This window comes from Lepidochelys kempii, chromosome 2 (assembly GCF_965140265.1).
Source record: "Lepidochelys kempii isolate rLepKem1 chromosome 2, rLepKem1.hap2, whole genome shotgun sequence".
NCBI classification, from domain to species: Eukaryota; Metazoa; Chordata; order Testudines; family Cheloniidae; genus Lepidochelys; species Lepidochelys kempii.
In genome coordinates, this window is record NC_133257.1 from 23988971 (window position 1) to 24012356 (window position 23386).

Genomic DNA, 23386 nt, shown 5'->3' on the forward strand with positions numbered 1-23386 from the left:
GCGAGGCATCACCACAGAGACTTTCGGCGATTGATGCTGCCCATCCCGCGACTTTCAGAGCCCGCCGCTTCTCCGGGCTCCTGGCGACTGGCGTTTCAAACAGGACCGTGCGCTCGAGCGCCAGAAACAAGCCTCACGTCGATTATTTCGAAGCCGTGTGTTTTGTTTTTTTGTTTGTTTTTTTTTAAGAGAGAAACTTTTGAGCTAGAAACTGAAGCAGAGAAAGGAAAAGGGGGGAGGGAGGGAAAACACGTGGGAGAGAAATGAGGGCGAGTGAATAATTTCCAATGATTATTTGTATTTCTCCTTGATGCTCAATCCTTGAGACCCCCGCGATTTGATCTGTTACCTCAATCCTGGAAACTGTTCCGCAGGAGCTACAAAATACAAGACCACCCAGCAAGCCGAGGACCCTTTATGAGCAAAGGACAAACAAGGTACGTGATTTATATTTATTTCGTCTCAAGAGGAACAAACCGTTTTAAACTTCGAATTAAAGTTGTTGCAAAGGGGACTTGAGATCGATTTATATGCATCTGAATGGTATGTGGGGGGTATTTACCCTCCCCTCATGCACACCTATTCTGGCAATGAACGAGAATGCAGAGTTGCCTTGATGCATTTTGTAGACTAACCTCTCACCTAAAAACATGCTTTAGACCTTGCCGAGCTCACGCTCTTTATCCGCTGGAAAAGCGGGGCACGGTAAGCTGCAAAGGTGCGTTGGAGCTGGAGCCTCCCCGGCCATCCTCACGCACCATATCCAGCCTGCTGCTGGGTTTTTGGATTGCACACAGTGTAGTCATTTATACACTTGTGCAAACATGACCGTGATCCCCTCCCTCTCCGCTGTGCGTTCAGGGGATGGGGGACGTGACAGGAGCACAGGCAGGGATGGGGCTGCAGGGAGGCCGAGTGGGGAGGGAGCTGGGGGGGGGGGGGTGTCCTCCAGCCCCACCTCAGAGGGCGCAAACGCGATCAAGACGTCTCGCTGAAATACAAAGTGGGGAGAAAAGAAAAGGAGTACTTGTGGCACCTTAGAGATGAACTTAGATCACTGCATCCGATGAAGTGAGCTGTAGCTCAGGAAAGCTTATGCTCAAATAAATTGGTTAGTCTCTAAGGTGCCACAAGTCCTCCTTTTCTTTTTGCGAATACAGACTGACAGGGCTGCTACTCTGAAAAGTGGGGAGAGAGAAGGAAGTTTCGGGGGGGGGGGGAGCCTGGGAGGGGGGAGGAGGGGAGAAGAACCTACCACTACCAGGAAAACTTTTAGCACCTCCCCTAAGGCGCCCGGTGGCTGCACAGGCTGAGGAGGAGCGTGTAACTCGGAGCAGCCCTGCTGGGCTCCGATGCCAGCGGTCACAAGTCCCAGCCACGCCAGTTTGAATGGGTTCGCGCGTGTGTGTGGTTGGGGAGGGGGAGATACGTGGCATGCCAGCCAGCGAGCTAGGCACGTGTTTTAAGAGCAAATCGGGGACAGGCTGATTGGCAGGCGGGCTGCCGAGCCCCACCACTGGAGCGACACCCCTTCGTTGTGCCCCCGTCCGCAGGAGGAACCCCCCCCCAAACGCGCCCCGGGGGGGGAGCAGGAGGGCGGATCTGGCCCAAGACGTGGTGCAGCCAGGGGGCGAGCGGCGGGGGTGTCAGGGACAGCCCCCGGTGTCACGTTCCGCGGGGTCCAGCTGTCACGGTGTTGCGGGAGCCCATCCCACGCCCGGCAGTGGCTCAACGCCAGCGGGAGGCGGGTCTCCCCGGCGCAGGAGGCGCCCCGGCCTGGGCTACGTACCGGGCAGGGAGAGCCGCGGCCGCCGCACGGGGTCAAGAAACGCCGGCGCCCAGCGAGCGCCGGCTCCGCTCCCCGGCCCGCTGCTCCAGCCGGCCGCCGCCGAGCCAGCGCCGCCGGGGGAAGACATTTACAAGCGGCAACCCACGTGGCAGAGCGGGGAATACCTTTGAGGTCACTGCATTAGGGGCCGCCCCCCTGTGATGCAAGAGCCCGCCTCTCCCTGATTGGCTAATGCCTGCGGCAGGGGGGTTCCCCGGGAAGTGGAGGTCCGAGCCCAGGGCTCGCTAGCTCAGTCGGGGGAGGGGGAGTTCGCTGGGGGAGGACAGGAGTTGGGAGACTGGTGCTTTCTAGCCCTTTGGCATGTGCCGCTTTAGGAAATGGAGCTGCTCTCTGGCAAAGAGCCCTGGAGCACTGTGCAACGAGCACTCAGCTTCCCTTGCTTAAAAGGTTTGCAGCCTGGGAGATACATAAGTGCCTGGGGGAGACCAGCCCAGGAGCCAGATTGTGATCTCCCTTAACCTGATTAGCCCCTATTGACTTCAACGGAGCTTCTGCATATTTGCCCCAGTGCAAGAGAGATCGCAATCTGCCCCATGCACACTTCGGAACCACGCAGACAACACAAAACAACATACTGATGTGGAGGTCATTATGGATTAATGTTCCTACATCGCTCCTGCCATGAAAGTGTTACGTTAATTTTATTTTGAATTTAATTTTATGTATTATGCAGATGCTCCATCTAAAATAGCAGAGAACCAAGTTCCAAATTTCAGTTGGTCTTCCAGTGACAAGATAGAAGAGATCAGAGGTTTCCTTATCACACATTGGTAGAAGCTGTACAGACTCTTAATGTTTGCTTACTTTAAAATATTAATACATATCACAGTTTTCAAAATGAAAACAAACGTTTTCACTAGTACACACTGAGGCATTCAGCATGAGTGCCTCCATACGTTATTGCAGTTGTGTGTGACTGCACACACATACTTGCATGAGTAATCTCATTAGAACATAAGAACCGCCATAATGAGTCAGACCAAAGGTCCATCAAGCCCAGTATCCAGTCCTCTGACAGTGGCCAATGGCAGCTGCCCCAAAGGGAATGAACAGAACAATCCCAGTTTCTGGCAAACAGAGGCTAGGGACACCATTTCATTACATTGAATGGGACTCCTCATGCAACTCAACAGGAAAAAGAGTTTGCAGGATCCAGTTCTTAGTCTTTTGGGGCTTTGGACATTTTAAAATGACCATATTAATATTAAAGTATTAGTTTCAAGATAGCATCTCTCCTTCAAATACTAAAGAGTCATGGGTGAAAACTTAGACACAATGAAGTCAATTGGTCATTGACTTCTGTGGAGCCAAGATTTCATGCCATTGACCATTAACTTCTGTGGAGCCAGGATTCCATGCCAAGCCTGTAACTCTTCTTACACACTTGCCCATATACCACGGACCAAATTCTCTGCTAGTACACAAGGACACAGCACTTCAATGGAATTTCACACATGTACAGGTTTCAGAGTAACAGCCGTGTTAGTCTGTATTCGCAAAAAGAAAAGGAGTACTTGTGGCACCTTAGAGACTAACCAATTTATTTGAGCATGAGCTTTCGTGAGCTACAGCTCACTTCATCGGATGCATACCGTGGAAACTGCAGCAGACTTTATATACACAGAGAGATCATGGAACAATACCTCCTCCCACCCCACTGTCCTGCTGGTAATAGCTTATCTAAAGTGATCATCAAGTTGGGCCATTTCCAGCACAAATCCAGGTTTTCTCACCCTCCACCCCCCCACACACACAAAGTTTGTGTGTTGTGTGGGGGGGTGGAGGGTGAGAAAACCTGGATTTGTGCTGGAAATGGCCCAACTTGATGATCACTTTAGATAAGCTATTACCAGCAGGACAGTGGGGTGGGAGGAGGTATTGTTCCATGATCTCTCTGTGTATATAAAGTCTGCTGCAGTTTCCACGGTATGCATCCGATGAAGTGAGCTGTAGCTCACGAAAGCTCATGCTCAAATAAATTGGTTAGTCTCTAAGGTGCCACAAGTACTCCTTTTCTTTTCACACATGTACACTAGCAGATAATTTGGCCATACATATTTACGGCATTGGAGGAAACAAATTATTTTGTCTCCTCCTCCATAGTTATATACACAGGGCCAAATGATTCCTGTATTAAAGGTGATGGGACCATTCACATGAGTCAGTCCAGTAGGGTATGGCCTATGATCTATGAATAAGCAGTAAATAAATTATAAGATCACAAAGATATAAACACCAATCAAATTTATTTAAGGTGGGTAACATGCATTACTACTATGTAATTAGTTCAGGGGTTCTCAAACTTCATTGCATTGCAACTCCCTACATGGTCCCAGAAGGGCAGACTGAAGCCTGAACCCACCTGAGTCCCACTGCAGAGGGGAGGGGCTAGCCCGAGCTCCACCGCCTCAGGAGTGCCAAAGCCCAAGTGCTTCAGCCCCAGGCAGGGGGCCTCCCTTGAAGCCCTTGGTCACCCTGGGCGGTGGGGCTCAGGCTTCAGCCCCAAGCCCCAGCCAGTCTAAAGCCAGCCCTGGTGACCCCATTAAAATTGGGTCCCAACCCACTTTGGGGTCCCTGCCAACAAATTGAGAACCGCTAAAGTGTTTAACTCCAAATACTTACCTAAACTGCATGACAGGTAAACTGGAAACGATTGATAAAATAGATTTTTTTTGTACAAGCATGGCTTACCTTTGCATAACCCTATGAGTTTGTCACCATTGTTTACATCAGGGACAGAACTAACAAACAACAGAGGCCTTGCTAAGGCTCATAAGCGAATACATTTGTGTAGTTTTTTGGAGGAGTAGTGAGTAGAAAGAGAAGATTCTTGGTCCAGTATTCAAAAACTTCTAAAGGCAGGCACAGTTTGTTGTCATTAATTCTGATATGCTATCCTGTTCTTTCTATTTAACCTAAAACCAGGTTTAACTTTAGTCTTATGTGGACCCTTTTGAAAAGATAAATGGTATGTAAAATCTAGAAGTGACAAATAACTCTAAACAACAGCTATGGTAACTCTGTTGATACAAAGATGTACAGATGTAACATAACTTTTGTTTCCCCTCTGCCAGCTGTAAACTGGAAGAGGGAATGTGGACAGTTATTTTATGCTTATAATTCATATTTTATGGAATCATTTGTACTTCAAAGTTGAAGTATTTATTATGCTGTCAAAATACATCTACATTTCTTTAAATTGGATGCCAATTCATAATAATCAGATACCATTTACACTATATGTGTATATACAGTGTTTGTGTATATATACACATTACAGCATATATCAATCTGTGTATATACTCTTAGACACACCCACATACACACTGGCCAGACCTAGTTGTTTTACTAAAGCCAAAACCAACTAGTCACATGGGTAAGGAAATCAAGTTTTGGCTTATAAAGGGCTAACTAAATTCTTCCCTTGGCTGTATACATACAACTCCTGCTGACATCAGTGGGAGATCTGTTTATATATTGATATGTGTGTGAGACATTAAAACCTTTTGTGATCATATCTCATAGATATCAACAAGAATATTAGCCTGAGTAAGGACTATAGGACTTGCTTTACTCATCTTAATAATTACATTCAAATCAATTGAATTACTCATGTGGGTAAGGTGAGCAAGGTTTGGACTGACATATGGTAGGGGGAGAGAGAGAGAGAAAGATTAAATTACAAAACTGGTGGATTCTGAATGACACTGAGAAGAGATACAAATCAAATCCTTAGCTCTTATATAGAACTATTCATCAGTAGATCTCAAAGCACTTTAGTGCTTTACTAGGAAGGTCAGTATCACTATCCTTCTTGAACACATGAGAAACTAAATTGTGTGATTAATCTGTTGTGTCCCTTACATTTCCAGGAAATGTTATTCAGTATAATATAATTGTAAAGGTTAAAAAGTATCATACAACTTGGATACATTTTTACTAGGGCAAAACTGGAAATGACTCTGCTTTATAAAGAGTGTTTAATTTTAAGCTATGTCCCTAGATCAGGGCCATTTTGTACTACAGAGGTTTAACTATTTCAGTGGTGTTCATCAGAAAAAGCAATGAAATATTATGGCTTGCAGTATTTGTAATCTCATTTGATGTTCAGAACCACATTTTGACCAAACTTTAAATTCCAAAGCATCCTAACTCCCCCCACCCCCATGAGTATTCTATTTCAAAACCCAATTACAAACGTTCCCAAATAGTATCATGATCATACTGTAAAGTTAATCCTCCTTTTTTAAAGCTTATCCCAGAAAATTTGAAATGGCTAAGAAGTTATTAAAAAACAAACTAACAAAACCCCCCACATAGTTTCCTTTGTATTTGTGACCTTATATCTCACCCTTCTTGTTTTCAATCTTTTGGGGGGGAAAAGTGGCTCAGGGTTTCCTCTGAAAAGCTGTGTGTGCATTGCACATTAGGGACTTCTCTTACAACAGCTGATGTAGTGAGCTACATCCCATGTGTTGCAAACAAGTCTGACTTTAATTTGACCTCCTTTAATAGTCACCAGATCCAAATCCTATATTAGCAGATGGAGAGGACCACCTGAAGGTTTTCACTACTTGAGAAAACTGGCTACATAAATGTTTAAGGGGTCTATGGTAGTGAATGCTGAAGTGTTCTTATATCAATATGTGTTATTTTTGTGATATTTTGTTCCCCAATTCTATTTATTATTCTCTTATCTATTTATTAGATTGAACTCTCATTTCTTGGGCCCTACCAAATTCTCAGCCATGAAAAACACGTCACAGACTGTGAAATCTGGTCTCCCCCCATGAAATCTGGTCTTTTGTGTGTTTTTAATCCATACTATTCAGATTTCACAGGGGACACCAGCGTTTCTCAAATTGAGGAGCCTGACCCAAAAGGGTGTTGGTTGGGGGGAGGGATGGAGGGGGGTTGCAAAGTTATTTTAAGGGGGTCACAGTATTGCCACCTTTACTTCTGCACCTCCTTCAGAACTGGGCAGCTGGAGAGTGACAGCTGTGAGCCAGGCACCCCGCTCTGAAAGCGGCACCCTGCCAGCAGCACCTCAGAAGTAAGAGTGGCAATACCATATCATGCCACCCTTACTTCTGCACTGCTGTCTTCAGAGCTGGGCAGCTGGAGAGTGGCGGCTCCTTACTGAGGGCCCAAGTCTGCAGGCAGCAGAACAGAAGTAAAGGTGGCAATACCATGACATCCTTCCTTCTGTGCTGCTGCTGGCAGTGGCTCTGCCTTTGGAGGGCCAGCAGCTGCCGCTTTCTGTCTGCCCAGGTATGAAGGCAGCGCTGCTGCCAGCAGCAGCACAGAAGTAGGGGTAGCAGTACCGCAACCACCCCTAAAATAACCTGGCAACCCCCCATATAGTCAGGGGCCCGAAAAATTATAACACTGTGAAATTTCAGATTTAAATAGCTGAAATCATGAAATGTATGATTTCTAAAATCTTATGACCGCGAAATTGACCAAAGTGGACCATGAATGTGGTAGGGCCCTACTCATTTCTGGCCTTTGCATTTTTCATATGCACTGATCATGTGCAGCTCCTATTGGTCTCTGAGAGGAATACCCCCTCTGCATCTATGGAAACTGATTTACGCTCTCAGGGCCAGACTGCGCCAGCCTCACTCAAGAGGAACAGTACCTTATGTCACTAGTCCCGTCGATTCCATGGGATAACTTGGTGAGTAAGGCCCTGATTCAGGAAAGTATCCCTAGCCAGGAAAGCACTTAAGGACACCCTTAACTTTAAGCAAATGCCTAACTCTCATTGAGAGTTAAGTGTTCTCCTGGATATATGGGTGAACTTAAACACATATTGAAGTGTTTTCCTGATTCAGAACCTAACATACTATACAACATGAGTAAAAATGGCACAACCTGGACCGTAATTATAAATTAGATGCCACAGTTCCACTTTCTATAGTTGTTCACACATTCTTATCCAGAAGCTTTTATGAAAAGCCCTGTAGAATTTCAGGTTTCAGTTACACTGCCAGGTAAGGCTAGTGTAGAGTAAGATCTATTTAATCTTAGCAGTGGTGAGAAACACTATGTTTCATGCACTTACACCATCATGCTAACGTAAACAGACATTATGCTTGATATTTGCAGTGTAGTTGTAGCCGTGTTGGGCCCATGATATTAGAGTGACAAGGTCGGGGAGGTAATATTTTGTATTGGACCAACTTCTGTTGGCGAGTGAGGCCCACTATCCTGCCACATGGAGCTCTTCCTCAGGTCTGGGAAAGGAACTCAGAGTCACAACTAAATACAAGCCCGCCTACTCCTTAGGCTTCACAGCCCCAGCCCCAAGCCCAAGCTGCAACTTCAAAGTGCTGCCTACCGGCCTATTTGTAGAGCATTAGTGCAAACCCTGCTAGCCCAAATCTGCTGAGCTGGGCTGGAAGGCTCGCCTCTGCAGGCTGTGTACCCCTTGATTTTAATGGTGCATGATTAGGCACTTGGGCTCAGTTTGTCAAATATATTTAGGCTCCTACCTTCCATTGCCTATATACCTGGAGGATCTGGGCCATGATCCCATGCTATGGGCAACAAGATTTCACTCTGAGAGCCTGATCCAAAACCCACTTAAGTCAAAGATTCTCTCTGACTTCAACAGGCTCCAGATGAAGCCCTTAATGAGCGTAGTAATTTATACATGTATTTATAGATCTGATCTTGTTCTCTTTGAAGTCAATGGCAAAGCCCCAAGTGACTTCAACAGGAGCTGGATCAGGGCTGGAATTTCTGGTTTAATCAAAACAAAGGGCCAAATCTGGACACCTTTGAACAGTCTTATTTAGGCAGCACTCCTGTTGAAGTTAATGGTTGTCTGCAGGATTTAGGCCTAAGGCCATAATTTAGAAAGGGGTATTAAAGAAGTCACTGAAAAAAAATGGTGATCTGAAAAGTTAAACCTGGCACTTAACCTTCACTATATGCTTGCCACCTTGGGCCTGATTCAGGAGTTACAGCAGTGTAAAATTGGAATAACACATTCCTGAGTTAGGTCTTTGGTTTCTCTGATAGTTTTGGAGTTGTGCTCAAATGTAAAATTCAGTAAAATCATGTTCAAAGTGTGATTAAGGATGTGGCTAAGAGTTATGCAGAAGGCCAGACTATGTTCATAATAGTTCCCATTGGCCTTAAAAGTCTATGACAGAGCAATTGCCTACTCTGAATGGTGCTGTTTGACTCAGCACTCCTTTTTGGCCCCAGACATGTAAAAATGTGAATTTCCTGTAAGATCCTTGGCAAAATGTTTAAAGCAGGGTGGAGGCTTTTTGGCTCCTCTCTCTTTGTGTATATTCAAACCGATAAAGATCAGGTCTACTGGGCAAAACATCAACAGTCCACATGCTAAAGCTTGAGAACGTTCCTTGAACAGCTTTTTCCAGACTCTCCCAGACAGTCAGTCAGTTAAAAGTCAAACCCTAGTTTATATGTATAAAAGGGGAAAGAGAGTTCACTAAAGCCACAAATTTAGGTCAAAGTATGCATTAGTTTTGTAGCCAGGATTAAGATCAGATTATATTTAGTTAGTTATTATATAATATGCATAATATATTATATATATATTATATTTAGTTTAGATCGTTTTCGATGGGAAAAAAATTGCTGTTTTATCAGGTCCAGAAACCCACTTCTTGATCTTGTGAAAATATTTTGAGGGGAAGTTATGCTGGAAACACAGCAGAACTCAGCATTTTTGTGCAGATATATTTCATAGGAAGAGAGAATTAATATGATAACATGACCAGTACTGTAGCAAGTTTGTTACATATAACTGCTTCAATTCTATTGTAATGTATCAGACTCATAGAATATCAGGGTTGGAGGGACCTCAGGAGGTCATCTAGTCCATCCTCCTGCTCAAAGCAGGACCAATCCCCAACTAAATCATCCCAGCCAGGGCTTTGTCAAGCCTGACCTTAAAAACCTCAAAGGAAGGAGATTCCACCACCTCCTTAGGTAACACATTCCAGTGCTTCACCACCCTCCTAGTGAAAAAGTTTTTCCTAATATCTAACCTAAACTCCCCCACTGCAACTTGAGACCATTACTCCTTGTTCTGTCATCTGCTACCACTGAGAACAGTCTAGATCCTCCTCTTTGGAACCCCCTTTCAGTTAGTTGAAAGCAGCTATCAAATCCCCCTCATTCTTCTCTTCTGCAGACTAAACAATCCCAGTTCCCTCAGCCTCTCCTCATAAGTCATGTGTTCCAGTCCCCTAATCATATTTGTTTCCCTCTGCTGGACGCTTTCCAATTTTTCCACATCCTTCTTGTAGTGTGGGGCCAAAAACTGGATACAGTACTCCAGATGAAGCCTCACCAATGTCGAATAGAGGGGAATGATCACGTTCCTTGATCTGCTGGCAGTGCCCCTACATATACATCCCAAAATGCTATTGGCCTTCTTGGCAACAAGGGCACACTGTTGCCTCATATCCAGCTTCTTGTCCACTGTAACCCCTAGGTCCTTTTCTGCAGGACCGCTGCCTAGACAGTCCCTAGTCTGTAGTGGTGCATGGGATTCTTCCATCCTAAGTACAGGACTCTGCACTTGTCCTTGTTGAACCTCATCAGATTTCTTTTGGCCCAATCCTCTAGTTTGTCTAGGTCCCTCTGTATCCTATCCCTACCCTCCAGTGTATCTACCACTCCTCCCAGTTTAGTGTCACCTGCAAACTTGCTGAGGGTGCAGTCCATGCCATCCTCCAGATCATTAATGAAGACATTGAACAAAACTGGCCCCAGGACAAACCCTTGGGGCACTCTGCTTGATACCGGCTGCCAACTAGACATGGAGCCATTGATCACTACCCGTTGAGCCCGACGATCTAGCCAGCTTTCTATCCACTTTATAGTCCATTCATCCAGTCCATACTTCTTTAACTTGCTGGCAAGAATACTATGGGAGACTGTATCAAAAGCTTTGCTAAAGTCAAGGAATAACACGTCCACTGCTTTCCCCTCATCCACAGAGCCAGTTATCTCGTCATAAAAGGCAATTAGATTAGTCAGGCATGACTTGCCCTTGGTGAATCCATGCTGACAATTCCTGATCATTTTCCTCTCCTCTAAGTGCTTCAGAATTGGCCCCTGCTCCCCTGCTCCCTACCAGGAATATTCTGGGTTGGGCCAGAGAACAGATGGATGGAAAATGAGTAAACATGCTATAAAAGAGTCATTACTGAGACAAATTCAGCCCAGGTGTAAGACGGATAAAACCTTTTGAGTTCAGCTGTCAGGGAACCAGTTTACATGAAAGATGAATAAACACATGGACCACATATTCTGATCTTTAGGATCATCTAATCTAGATGAGATTATTTAACTTATTTTATTCATTTATTTCTAATGCACCTATCATTTGGCATTCATGGTCATGTTCTGTAATGCTTCTCTAAGGCCTGATCTACACTGGGTGGGGTGGGGGGGAAATCGATCTAAGTTACGCAACTTCAGCTACGTGAATAATGTAGAGATCGACTTACTGTGGTGTCTCCACCGTGGTGAGTCGACTGCTGCCACTCCCCCGTCGACACTGCCTATGCCTCTCACTGAGCTAGAGTACAGGAGTCAACGGGAGATCGCTCGGGGGGCTGGGAGGAGAGGTCGATTTATTGCATCTAAACTAGACGCGATAAATCGACCCCTGCTGGATTGATTGCTGCCCACCGATCCGGCGGGTAGTGAAGACACACCCTAAGACTACTGTCATGGAAAGCTTTTGGAGTGATCTTCTCTGCAACATTTCAGACAGGTCAAAATAGGGACTGTCAATTTACAGTCAACAGACTTACTGCTGGCCATAAATTTGCTGATGTGTACCTATGGCACCTGCCAAAATTCGGCTTTAGGTATTCAAGCAAGTTTTAGTTATAGAGTCCAGGTTATGATACTTACTTTACTATTGTCTCCAAATGTAAATTTCAGAACCTTCCTCCCATATTGAAATATATCACTTTAAAATAGCAAAAAGGAAGAAGTGCATTTTTTCTCAGCCTAAAATTCTGTGGTTTATTTTTTGTTGAAAGATTTTTTTCCCCGTGGCTGTAACTTTGCAGACTGAAATGTAAACAGCTGAGTACAGCTGCATTGCTACAGTTTAGTAGCAATTTCCCCCTGTATTTCAGGGGATGGTCTGCAGGCATATATGATGTAAAAGGGTGGTGTTCCAAATTCAACTGTGGCCAACAGATGGTGTGATGAATATTATCAACATGCATGCCAGCTGATAACAGTAGGGAAAATGTGAATAATGGAAAAGGAAAGAGCCCAAAATACAAAGAGAGGCCCTGATTCAGCAAAGCACTCACGTATGTCTTTAGATCAAATGAAATTCAAAGCATGCAGTTAAAGTTAAGAATGAGAATCAGGACTTTGAAGACATGTTACATGTTTTATGTTAGTTTTAAGAAATCTGTTGCATAAAATGGTTGGTTTGACTGTGATTGAAAGAAAGCCAGGAATATACCATACTGCTAATCTGCCTACCTGCCTGCATACTTTTTTACATACCATTTATCACCAGGCTGTATATCTTAGCACCTTACATACTTGTTAGATCTTGCATACCTTGGAGTTCAGTAAAGGGGGTACAAGGGACAGCTAAGCTAAAAATGTAGAAAGTTGTCAGAATCAACTGAAGTTTTGCAGAATTGCAAAGACTGGGTAAAATCCCAGCTATATTGCAGCTGATGAGTATTTTGCCATTGACTTCAAAGGGTAAAATCTTGATCCCATTGAAGTCGACGGCAAAAATTCCCATGACTTCAACAGAGCTGGGAGTTCACCTATATATATAGAATATATATATTCACATACATTACTAGCCAGACATCTATTTTTTAAAAGTCTCTTCAATACTATTATACTTAAGGTCTCATCTAGCAAGCCCAGGTTTCTAGGATCAGATTCTTATATAGATAGCACCTTTTGTCAGAGGATCTTAGAGGACCTTATACATGTTCACAAATTTGTGAAGTATTGGCATCCAATTTTGCAAGTTGGGAATAGTGCAACACAGAGATGATACAACTTGGCCAAGATGATGCAGAAACAGATCCTGTATCTCCTGATTCTCCATCTTGTGTTTTAGCCATTAGACCACCCAGATTACACTCTGTAGCAGGAAACAGCAATCACATTAATTATTTTTCTGGTTTTGTTGCAGATGCATTGTGAGAGATTTATATGTATCCTGAGAATACTTGGAACCACGCTCTTTGGGGTTTCCCTCCTGCTCGGAATCACAGCTGCTTACATTGTTGGCTACCAGTTTATCCAAACAGATAATTACTATTTCTCTTTTGGACTCTATGGTGCTATTTTGGCATCTCATCTCATCATCCAAAGCCTATTTGCCTATTTAGAACACCGGAAAATGAAAAGATCACTTGAGACTCCAATAAAGTTGAACAAAACAGTTGCCCTTTGTATTGCTGCCTATCAAGAGGATCCTGACTACTTAAGAAAATGTTTACTTTCAGTGAAAAGATTGACCTACCCTGGAATTAAAGTTATCATGGTCATTGATGGGAACTCAGAAGATGACATTTACATGATGGACATTTTTAGTGAAATCATGGGCAGGGACAAATCTGTCACTTATATATGGAGGAATAACTTTCACGAGAAGGGTCCAGGTGAGACAGAAGAGTCACATAAAGAGAGTATGCAACACGTAACTCAACTAGTCCTATCCAACAAAAGTATTTGCATCATGCAGAAATGGGGTGGAAAAAGAGAAGTAATGTACACAGCATTCAAAGCGCTGGGGAGAAGTGTGGATTATGTACAGGTAGGTATTAAAGCACTAGGCCAATGCCAATTCAAACATACCTTGACATAAAGCAGCTTTTGTATATTTCATGCAGCATGCTTTAGCCCATCCTAGTCCCTTATGAACACAGTGCTCCTTTCAGTCTATTTGAAAACAGCATGACCGTTGAAAGCATATTTTGTAACCTTTTAAAACGGTTAGACTTTCTGTGAGTATGCTAAATCTGTGCACTATTATTTGAGAAGTCTGATGCATTTCCTGATATTTAACACTACTACTCCCTTATCAAAATCGTTACATTTTTTAAAAAATTATCTACTTTGGAAGATCACTGCTTTGCCAATGTAAATTGAGATCAGAGGTAATTTTTCATTCTGGGAGATGCCCTGGATACAAACATGCAATAACCTATTAGGGCAGGGGTCGGTAACCTTCGGCACATGACCCATCAGGGTAATCCGCTGGTGTGGGCCATGAGACGTTTTGTTTACATTGACCGTCCGCAGGCACAGCTGCCCCGCAGCTCCCAGTGGCTGCAGTTCGGCCAATGGGAGCTGTGGGAAGCAGCAGCCAGCATGTCCTTGCGGCCCGCGCCGCTTCCCGCAGCTCCCATTGGCCAGGAACGGTGAACTGCGGCCACTGGGAGCTGTCGGGGGGCTGTGCCTGCGGACGGTCAATGTAAACAAAATGTCTCATTGCCCACTAGCGGATTACCCTGATGGGCCGCATGCTGAAGATTGTCGACCCCTGTATTAGGAAATATTCTCAGGAATATCTCAAAGCATTGACAGAGTCTGTAAAAAGGAGACATTTTTAAGCCTTCAAAGCCAGCTAGGACTATTCAATAAAAGGGGAGAGAGAAGGAATGGAGTTCTTACAAACACAGATGAGAAATTCTTTAGCTAAGGCCAGAAGTAGCATTTGCTTCATCTTTTACAGCTGCATTACCTCACTCACCACAACTTGGCCTTTAAAGCCTTAATCACACTGTTCACTTTAAAATGAATTAGGCAGAGTCCTATCCCCATTTACAAAGCTGCAAAGACAGATTGGTCTCAAGCTGTCCTGGATTCTGTACAAGTTTTCCTATGTTTTGGTCCTGATTCTGTGATCCACATGCACAGAAGTATTCCTCACTCCTGGAAATGGTTCTATTGCCTTCAATGAATAAAAACTACTCCGGTGAGTAAGGTTTGCAGGATCAGGCCATTTTTTGACACTGAACACCACTAGCAATGGATAAACCTTACAAGGTTCAGGGTTTGGTTTTGACTAAGCCCTGAGAAGTTGTGATGATTGTTCAAGCAATTCAGGCTTTTTAGAGGCTCTCCCCTTCCTCCCTGTGGACCTGAAAGTCAGTTGCCCTGGGTTTCACCTTTAAAAATCCTCTTTTGATGGTCAACCAGTTATGGAGCCTCTCTGCCGGGCTCTGGAAGGGTCAGTGTTCTAGTTGCTTACACTCTCGGGCTAATCCAGAATGCATTGCATGACGAAGTGTGCAAGATTTGAACATCATGCCATCTGAGGCCTTGCAAAGGAGCTACCAGAGTAGCTGGATCAACACCATAGGGTCTTCAAAGGCCAGAGAAGGTGGAGGGGTACAGGAAAGAGTTTCTTAGCAGGATTTTATAGGTACATGAACAGATGGAAAGAGCAGAGAATAAATAAATAAAAATGTAAATAACCACCTTTCCCCAACCCACCTCAGAAAAATTAAACTGGTTTGTTCCCTAAACATGATGAGCCTGATCCTCCATGGTCTCAAATCTTGTGTAGTCCAATCAGGGTGCAAAGTGCTATTCTAATTTGAAAGCATTTTGCATGGATGTAAATGGCTGCACAAGAAGCACAGTGGAGAATCAGGCCTGTCATATCTCCTATTTTGCTGGTTCAGGATCTTTCATATCATCTGTCCAGGAAAACTGTAGTGAAGTGTTTTTGCTAAAGAAACAATGGCCAAAAGTATTAATAGCTATAAGTATCTACATGGGAAACAAATATTTAATAATGGGCTCTTCAGTCTAGCAGACAAAGATATAACATGATCCAATGGCTGGAAGTTGAAGCTAGACAATTCAGACTGGAAAGAATGTGAACATTTTTAACAGTGAGAGTAATTAACCACTGGAACAATTTCCCAAGGGTTGAGATGGATTCTCCATCACTGACAATTTTTAAATCAAGACTGGATGTTTTACTAGAAAATCTGCTTTAGGAATTCTTTTGGGGAAGTTCTATGGCCTGTGTTATACAGGAGATTGCATTAGGTTATCACAGCAGTTCCTTTTGGCCTTGGAATCTATGAATCTATGAAAAATGGGAAAAAGGAAGTGCCTCCCCGCAGAGATGCTGCCAGCACTTGCTAGGTCTATTTAGCACCTGTTCATAGGGGGTACATGACTGACTCATGACATTGACTCAAGAAGTCTGATGAGTGTCTTAGAAACTTCAACGCTAGAGTAAGCCAACCACTGAGTCATGTTAAAGAATGATGAAGTCAACTAAAGTCACATCTACACTACAAATACAACTGTCTCAGTGGGTCTGGTAACAACAGTTGTATCCCACAACACAGTGAAAGCATGGCTGTTTTGCAAATGAAGGCAAGATTTTCAAAAGTGGCTAGTAATTCTGGGTGCCTCATTTTTAGGGTGACCAACTTAAGACACTTTAAACAGGTCTGATTTTCAGACATAGAATCATAGAATATTAGGGTTGGAAGAGACTTCAGGAGGTCATCTTGCCCAATCCCCTGCTCAAAGACAGCACTGAGCATCCACCCTCTGAAAATAGGCCCCTTTTAGGTGTCTTTAAGTTGGGTGCCAAAAAAAAGTGGGCCATCCTGAGTGTATCAATATCATCCATTTCTGTATCAATATCTCTATGTATTGGTGACCTGCTGCTTTTAGCCTTTCCTTTTTTTTTTTTTATAAAACTACTGAAGAAAATACCAAATAGTTTTCATATCAAATGTCAAATCTTTGTATTATTTGTAACGTTCCATGCAACTAAACTGAAAAGTGAATTTGTCCTGAAATCCACAATACGTACTTTCACATGAATTGCTGAACCCTTTTCTTAGTGAAAGTGCTATTGGGGTTCTTCTTAGACTCCTAGCTAATCTACATAAGCATCTGTGGGTTAACTCCTCATTGATCTCCCTTATGAGAATAGGAAACATTTGAACAGGGTGCAAACACATCCGGTTTCCCTGTGCCAAAGCTCAGCCAGGAAACTGCAGACCATCCATAAAAGTTTTGTTTTGATTCATATGGGTCTTAGTGCCTTCTCTCAAATAATATCTCTCTTGTTCAGATTAGCTGATCCAATGTGCCAATAAACAAATACAGATAATATGGAAAATAGAAGATTCTTTGTGACTATACCACAGACAAATGCTCTGTTTCATTCAATGATAAATCTAGTTGTCTGATATCAAATGCCCTCAGCAGAAGTAACAATACAAATTCCAGAGATTTTATTAATATGTACACTGAAACACTATATTCCCTCTTATTTTTAATTTTCTTCTCTAGTGCATTCCCTAACTCCATTTTTTCTTTTTTTCTTTGTGTTACTTATAGGTTTGTGATTCAGATACAATGCTTGATCCGGCCTCGTCGGTGGAGATGGTAAAGGTTTTAGAGGAAGATCCAATGGTTGGCGGAGTTGGGGGTGATGTGCAGGTGGATATGGTGAACTTCAGATTAACTGAGCAGCATTAATAGCAAATATTTCTAAAACAAAATTATCCCCAGACTTGAATTAACACAAGGAATTGGGAATTTTGTAGCAATATTTTAGAGTCCTGTTTATTTTAAGAGATTTTCTATCTCTGGTGGTACTCATCACTACCATAGTATCTAAGGACCTTGTAATCTTTATAATATATTTAGCCTCACAACACCCCTGTGAGGTAGGCCCAGATCCTCATAGATATTTAGGTACCTACCTGATTTCAATGGGAGTTAAGTGCTTTTGAGGATCTGGGCCTAAGTGATTTGCCCAAAGTTACACAGGAAGTCTGTGGTAAAATAGGGAACTGAACCTGGATCTCCTGACTGTTACATTAGCACCCTAGCCAATAGACCACCCTTCCTCTCCATTAATTATTTTACTATTTCCAGCTTTGATTATTAAAACTTAAAGTATTTTTGAAATCTCATAAACTAGTCACTCTGTATGCTGTTTTACTTTTGTATTTCTCTGAGCTAGGACAATAAAAATCACTGAAGTCAGTTCCACTTTTGTTTGTAGTCACATTCTCTGATATTTTCATTAGAATATAAGAATAGCCATACTGGCTCAGAAAAATGGTCCAGCTAGCCCAGTATCTTGTCTTCCAATAGCGGCCAGGGCCAGAGGCTACAGAGGAAGTGAACAAAAGAGGGCAATATATCCAGTGATCCATCCCCTGTCATCCAGTCCCAGCTTCTGGCAGTCAGAAGTTTAGGGACACCCAGAGCGTGGGGTTGCTTCTCTGACCATGTGGACTATAGCCATTGACAGAACTACACTCCAGGAACTTATTTAATTCTTTTTTGAACCCTGTTATGCTTTTGACCTTCACATCATCCCCTGGCAATGAGTTCCACCAATTCTGTGTGTTGTGTGAAGAAGTACTTCCTCATGTTTGTTTTAACCCTGCTGCCTATTAATTTGATTGGGTGACCCCTCGTTCTTGTGTTATGAGGAGTAAATAACACTTCCCTTTTCACTTTCTCCACACCATTCATGATTTTATAGACCTCTATCATATCCCCTCTTAGCCATCCATCTCTTTTCTAAACTGAACAGTCCCAAGCTTTCTAATCTCACTAACGTGGAAGCTGTTCCACACCCCTAATCATTTTTGTTGCCGTTCTCTGTACTTTTTCCAATTCTAATTTATCTTTTTTGAGATGAGGTGAACAGAACTGCACACAGTATTCGGTGTGGAAGTATCATGGATTTATGTAGTGGCACTTTGATATTTTCTGTCTTATTATCTATCCCTTTCCTAATGATTCCCAGCATTCTGTTCGCTTTCTTGACTGCTGCTGCACATTGAGCAGCTGTTTTCAGAGAACTATCCATGATGACTCCATGATCTCTTTCTTGAGTGGCAACAGCTAATTTAGACCCCATCATTTTGTATGTATAGTTAGGATTGTTTTCCAATGTGCATTACTTTGCATTTATCAACATTGAATTTTATCTGCTATTTTGTTGCCCAGGCACACAGTTTTGTGACATCCCTTTCTAATTCTTCACTTAGCTTTGGACTTAACGATCTTGAATAATTTTATATTGTCTGTAAACTTTGCAACCTCACTTTTTACCTCTTTTCCCAAATCATTTATGAGTATATTGAACAGCGCTCATTCAAGTATAGATCCTTGGGTGAAACCCCACTTTTTACCCCTCTCTACTAGAAGACTAACCATTTATTTCTGCCCTTTGTTTCTTATCTTTTAACCAGTTACTGATCCATGAGAAGGACCTTCCATCTTTTACCATAACTGCCTACTTTGCTTAAGAGCCTTTTGTGAGGGACTTTATCAAACACTTTCTGAAAGATCAAGTATGCTATATCCATTGGATCAACTTTGTCCACATGTTTGTTGACCCCTCAAAGAATTGCAATAGATTGGTGAGCCGTGATTTCCCTTTACAAAAGCCATGTTGACTCTTCCTCGACATATCATCATTCTGTTCTTTTCTATAGTTTCAATCAATTTGCCTTGGACTGAAGTTAGTCTTACTGGCCTGCAATTGCCAGGATTCCCTCTGGAGCCTGTTTTAAAAAAATGATGTTACATTAGCTATCCTCCAGGCATCTGAAACCGAGGTTGTTTTAAGCAATATGTTACATCCCACAGTTAGTAGTTTCGTATTTGAGTTCCTTCAAAACTCTTACCCTCTGGTTCTGGTGACGTTTTAATTTATCAATTTGTTCCAAAACCTCCTCTATTGACATCTCAGTCCAGGACAGTTCATCAGATCACTCACCTAAAAAGAATGGCTCAGATGTGGCAAATCTTCCCTCACATCCTCTGCCGTGAAGACTGATGCAAAGAATTCATTTAGCTTCTCCCCAACAGTCTTGTCTTCCTTGAGTGCTCCTTTAGCACTTCAGTCATCCAGTGGTTCCACTGATGGTTTGGCAGACTTCCTGCCGCTAATGTACTTAAAAAAAAATTGATGTTAGTTTTTGTTTCTTCTACTAGTTGCTCTTCAAATTCTTTTTTTGGACAGTCTAATTATACTTTTACACTTGATTTACCAGAGTTTTTGTTTCTTTCTATTCTCCTCAACAGGATTTGACTTCCAATTTCTAAAGCATGCCTCTATCTGCCACTTTTACACTGGTGTTTAGTTATTGTGACATTTTTTGGTCCTCTTACTGTATTTTTTTATTTGGGGTATACATACACGAGTGTCTTTTATATTTTTAAATAGTTTCTATGCAGCTTGCAGGCATTTCACTCTTGTGACTGTTCCTTTTAATTTTCGTTTACTAGCCGCCTTATTTTTGTATTTGCATTTTGTAGTTGCATTTTTTGAACTTAAATACTACTGTAATGGGTTTCTTTGGTCTTTTCCTCCCTAGAAAAATGTTAAATTTAATTATGTTATGGTCACTATTACCAAGCAGTTCAGCTATATTCATCTCTTGGATTAGATCCTGTGTGTCATTTAGGACTAAATCAAGAACTGCCTTCACCTTGTGTGTTCCTTGACTAGCTTCTCCAAGAAGCAGTCATTAATGATATCTAGAAATTTTATCTTTGCATCTCATCCTGAGGTGCCATGTTCCCCAGTCAATATGGAGATAGTTGAAATCCCCCATTATTATCAAGTTTTCTGTTTTTGTAACATCTCTAAACTCCCTTAGCATTTCATAGTCACCATCACCATCCGAGTCAGGTAGTCAGTAGTATAAATTCCTATTGCTATATTCTTATTATTCAAGCATGGAATTCCTATGCATAGAGATTCTATGGTACAGTTTGATTAATTTAACATTGTTACTATGTTTGATTATGCTTTCTTTAACAGATAGTGCCACTCCCCCACCAGCACAACCTACTCTATCATTCCTATATATTTTGCACCCTGGTATTACCATGTCCACTTGATTATCATCATCCTGTGATACCTGTTATATCCATATCAATTTAACACCAGCCACTCAAGTTCACCCATTTTAGTGCATTTTCAGTGCTGCAATGTTTGGGTTGAAAATGCAACAGAGGGCTGTTTATTTCTTTCAAAACAATTGCTTCTGATGGGATTTATTTAAAAAAATGCATAATAACAGTTTCACTGGTCTTCGGTTTTTATAAAAAAAACTTCTAGTTTCCCTCTCCACCCAGTAGACTTTTAACATGGGATGAAGGAGAAATATCTTTACTCTTGCAGCCTGCTAGCTATGTGGTCAGATGGCCAGACAGCTAATAGCTGAGGCCCAGGGCCTGGGAGTTAGGCACCTAAATACCTGGGCCTGAGTCCCTGTCTGAGCTTGCTGCCCACCTTCCCTGCTGCTGCACCCTGCTCAGAACAAATCAGGCATTACACTTACCTGTGAGTGTGAGAGTTAAGGAGGTGGGAGACAGTGTGAGCTCAGAGAGGGAGGTGAATGGTCCCTAAGCAGCGCTTCTGCTCTGTGGCACACAGCAGAAATGGAGCACAACAGGGGGTGTGTCCCCAGGAGTCTTTTGGGGTCTGTTAAGTGGGAATGGGCAGAGTGGCACAGAGGAAGAGTCAGTACATGGGGCTGGAAAGGAAGATCAATGAGTCGGGAGGGTGATTCTTTGTGGGAGTGAGGGGAAGGTTTATGTTGTTTTTGGACAGAAGGGAGAGAAGTTTTGGTGGGACAGGATCCTATTTAATGTTTATTTTGACCTCCCTAGCAATGCCCTTCTGAATAGACATGTCTGGGACTCTGAACAGTCACTGTCAGTGAGGAAGCATGGCTTCTGCAAGAGCCAATTCAGCTTGGTAGGAATTGATAGTCTAACCCTTGGTTTAAAGTGCTGACGTTTTAATGGTAACTCTTGATGTTTATCCTGAATTGTCAAGGTGGACAGCTCTTCCCACAATTCATTGTCCCATATTTTGGTTAGTGCCATTCACTTCATGAGTGTTAGTTTCTGATCCAGAAATATTTCCATTTTTTAAGAGCTAATTTTTGAAATTTCCTTTTACTTGCAGATTTTGAACAAGTATGATTCCTGGATCTCCTTTCTTAGCAGCGTGAGATACTGGATGGCATTTAACATAGAACGAGCCTGTCAGTCCTATTTTGGCTGTGTACAGTGCATCAGTGGACCTCTGGGAATGTACAGGAACTCCTTACTGCATGAATTTGTGGAAGATTGGTACAATCAAGAATTCATGGGCTCCCAGTGTAGTTTTGGAGATGACAGACATCTGACTAACCGAGTGCTGAGTCTGGGTTATGCCACAAAGTACACAGCTAGATCAAAGTGCCTTACTGAAACACCTGTAGAATACCTAAGGTGGTTGAACCAGCAGACCCGCTGGAGTAAATCATACTTTAGAGAGTGGCTGTATAATGCAATGTGGTTCCACAAGCATCATTTGTGGATGACTTACGAAGCTGTAATCACTGGATTCTTTCCTTTCTTCCTCATTGCCACAGTCATTCAGCTTTTCTACCGGGGGAAAATCTGGAACATCCTCCTTTTCTTGTTGACAGTTCAGTTAGTAGGCCTTGTAAAGTCTTCCTTTGCCAGCTGCCTTAGGGGGAACATCGTCATGGTGTTCATGTCACTCTACTCAGTGTTGTACATGTCAAGTTTACTTCCAGCGAAGATGTTCGCAATAGCCACCATAAACAAAGCAGGGTGGGGCACATCAGGAAGAAAAACCATTGTCGTCAATTTCATAGGACTTATTCCAGTATCTGTTTGGTTTACAATCCTTCTCGGCGGTGTGATTTTCACTATATGCAAGGAATCAAAAAAGTCGTTTTCCGATTCAAAACAGACTGTTCTCATCATTGGTACAGTACTCTATGCATGCTACTGGGTTATGCTTTTGACTTTGTATTTGGTTCTTATCACCAAATGTGGCAGGCGGAAGAAAGGGCAACAGTATGACATGGTGCTTGATGTATGATGTTTCTGCAGAACGTTACACAGAAAATTTTAAAGCAACCCAACAACTTGATAGTATTTGTGGCATCGAATTAATGTCACCATGAGAAATGGATCACTGCTGCTGGGACTTAAACGTTCATGTTTCTATGGGTTCATCCTGCCAAAGTAAAAACACACCATTGTTTTTTCTGAAGGGGGAAAAAAACCACACAGATTCAACCTGTTCACAGGAAAATGGGAGGACTTCTTTGTTTATGCACTTTTTTTTATTGTGCATACGCCTGACAGTGTTACGTTCTATATACCTCACTAGTCATGCTTATGTGGGTGGACAGGAAGGAAAGGAGTTTGGTGAATCAAGCAAAGGATCTTGCAACCTAATTTATGAACTCTTTTAAATAGTTTTGTTTTATAGGGTCTTTTTGTGTTAGGCTGACAAATGTAATGCCAAAGGTAAATTTTAAGAGGCCATTGGCTGAGCTGTATTTTTATATTATTGTCTTATTTGTGTGTGTGTATTTTTACACCAACTTTTTGAAAAATTTCCATATTTTATATTTTACTTATCTGCCAAAAGAACACCTCCCTGACATTTTGCTCTCTATCTATCCTTCTAAATACGTTTTGAAAGAATTCACT

General features: G+C 42.5%; 1 protein-coding gene across 2 annotated transcripts; it reads left to right on the forward strand.

Annotated features, from left to right (window-relative positions):
• The first annotated feature begins 264 nt into the window (after positions 1 to 264).
• HAS2 (hyaluronan synthase 2) lies at positions 265 to 23313 on the forward strand. Of its 2 annotated transcripts, XM_073329342.1 has the most exons (4): positions 265 to 437; positions 13032 to 13658; positions 17225 to 17326; positions 21837 to 23313. In XM_073329342.1, exons 2-4 carry the CDS (start codon positions 13032 to 13034, stop codon positions 22764 to 22766), a joined length of 1659 nt encoding a protein of 552 aa, XP_073185443.1. In that variant the 5' UTR covers positions 265 to 437; the 3' UTR covers positions 22767 to 23313. The 2 variants fall into 2 exon arrangements, with proteins under 2 accessions (XP_073185443.1, XP_073185444.1); XM_073329343.1 differs by lacking the exon at positions 17225 to 17326.
• The last annotated feature ends 73 nt before the right edge of the window (positions 23314 to 23386 follow it).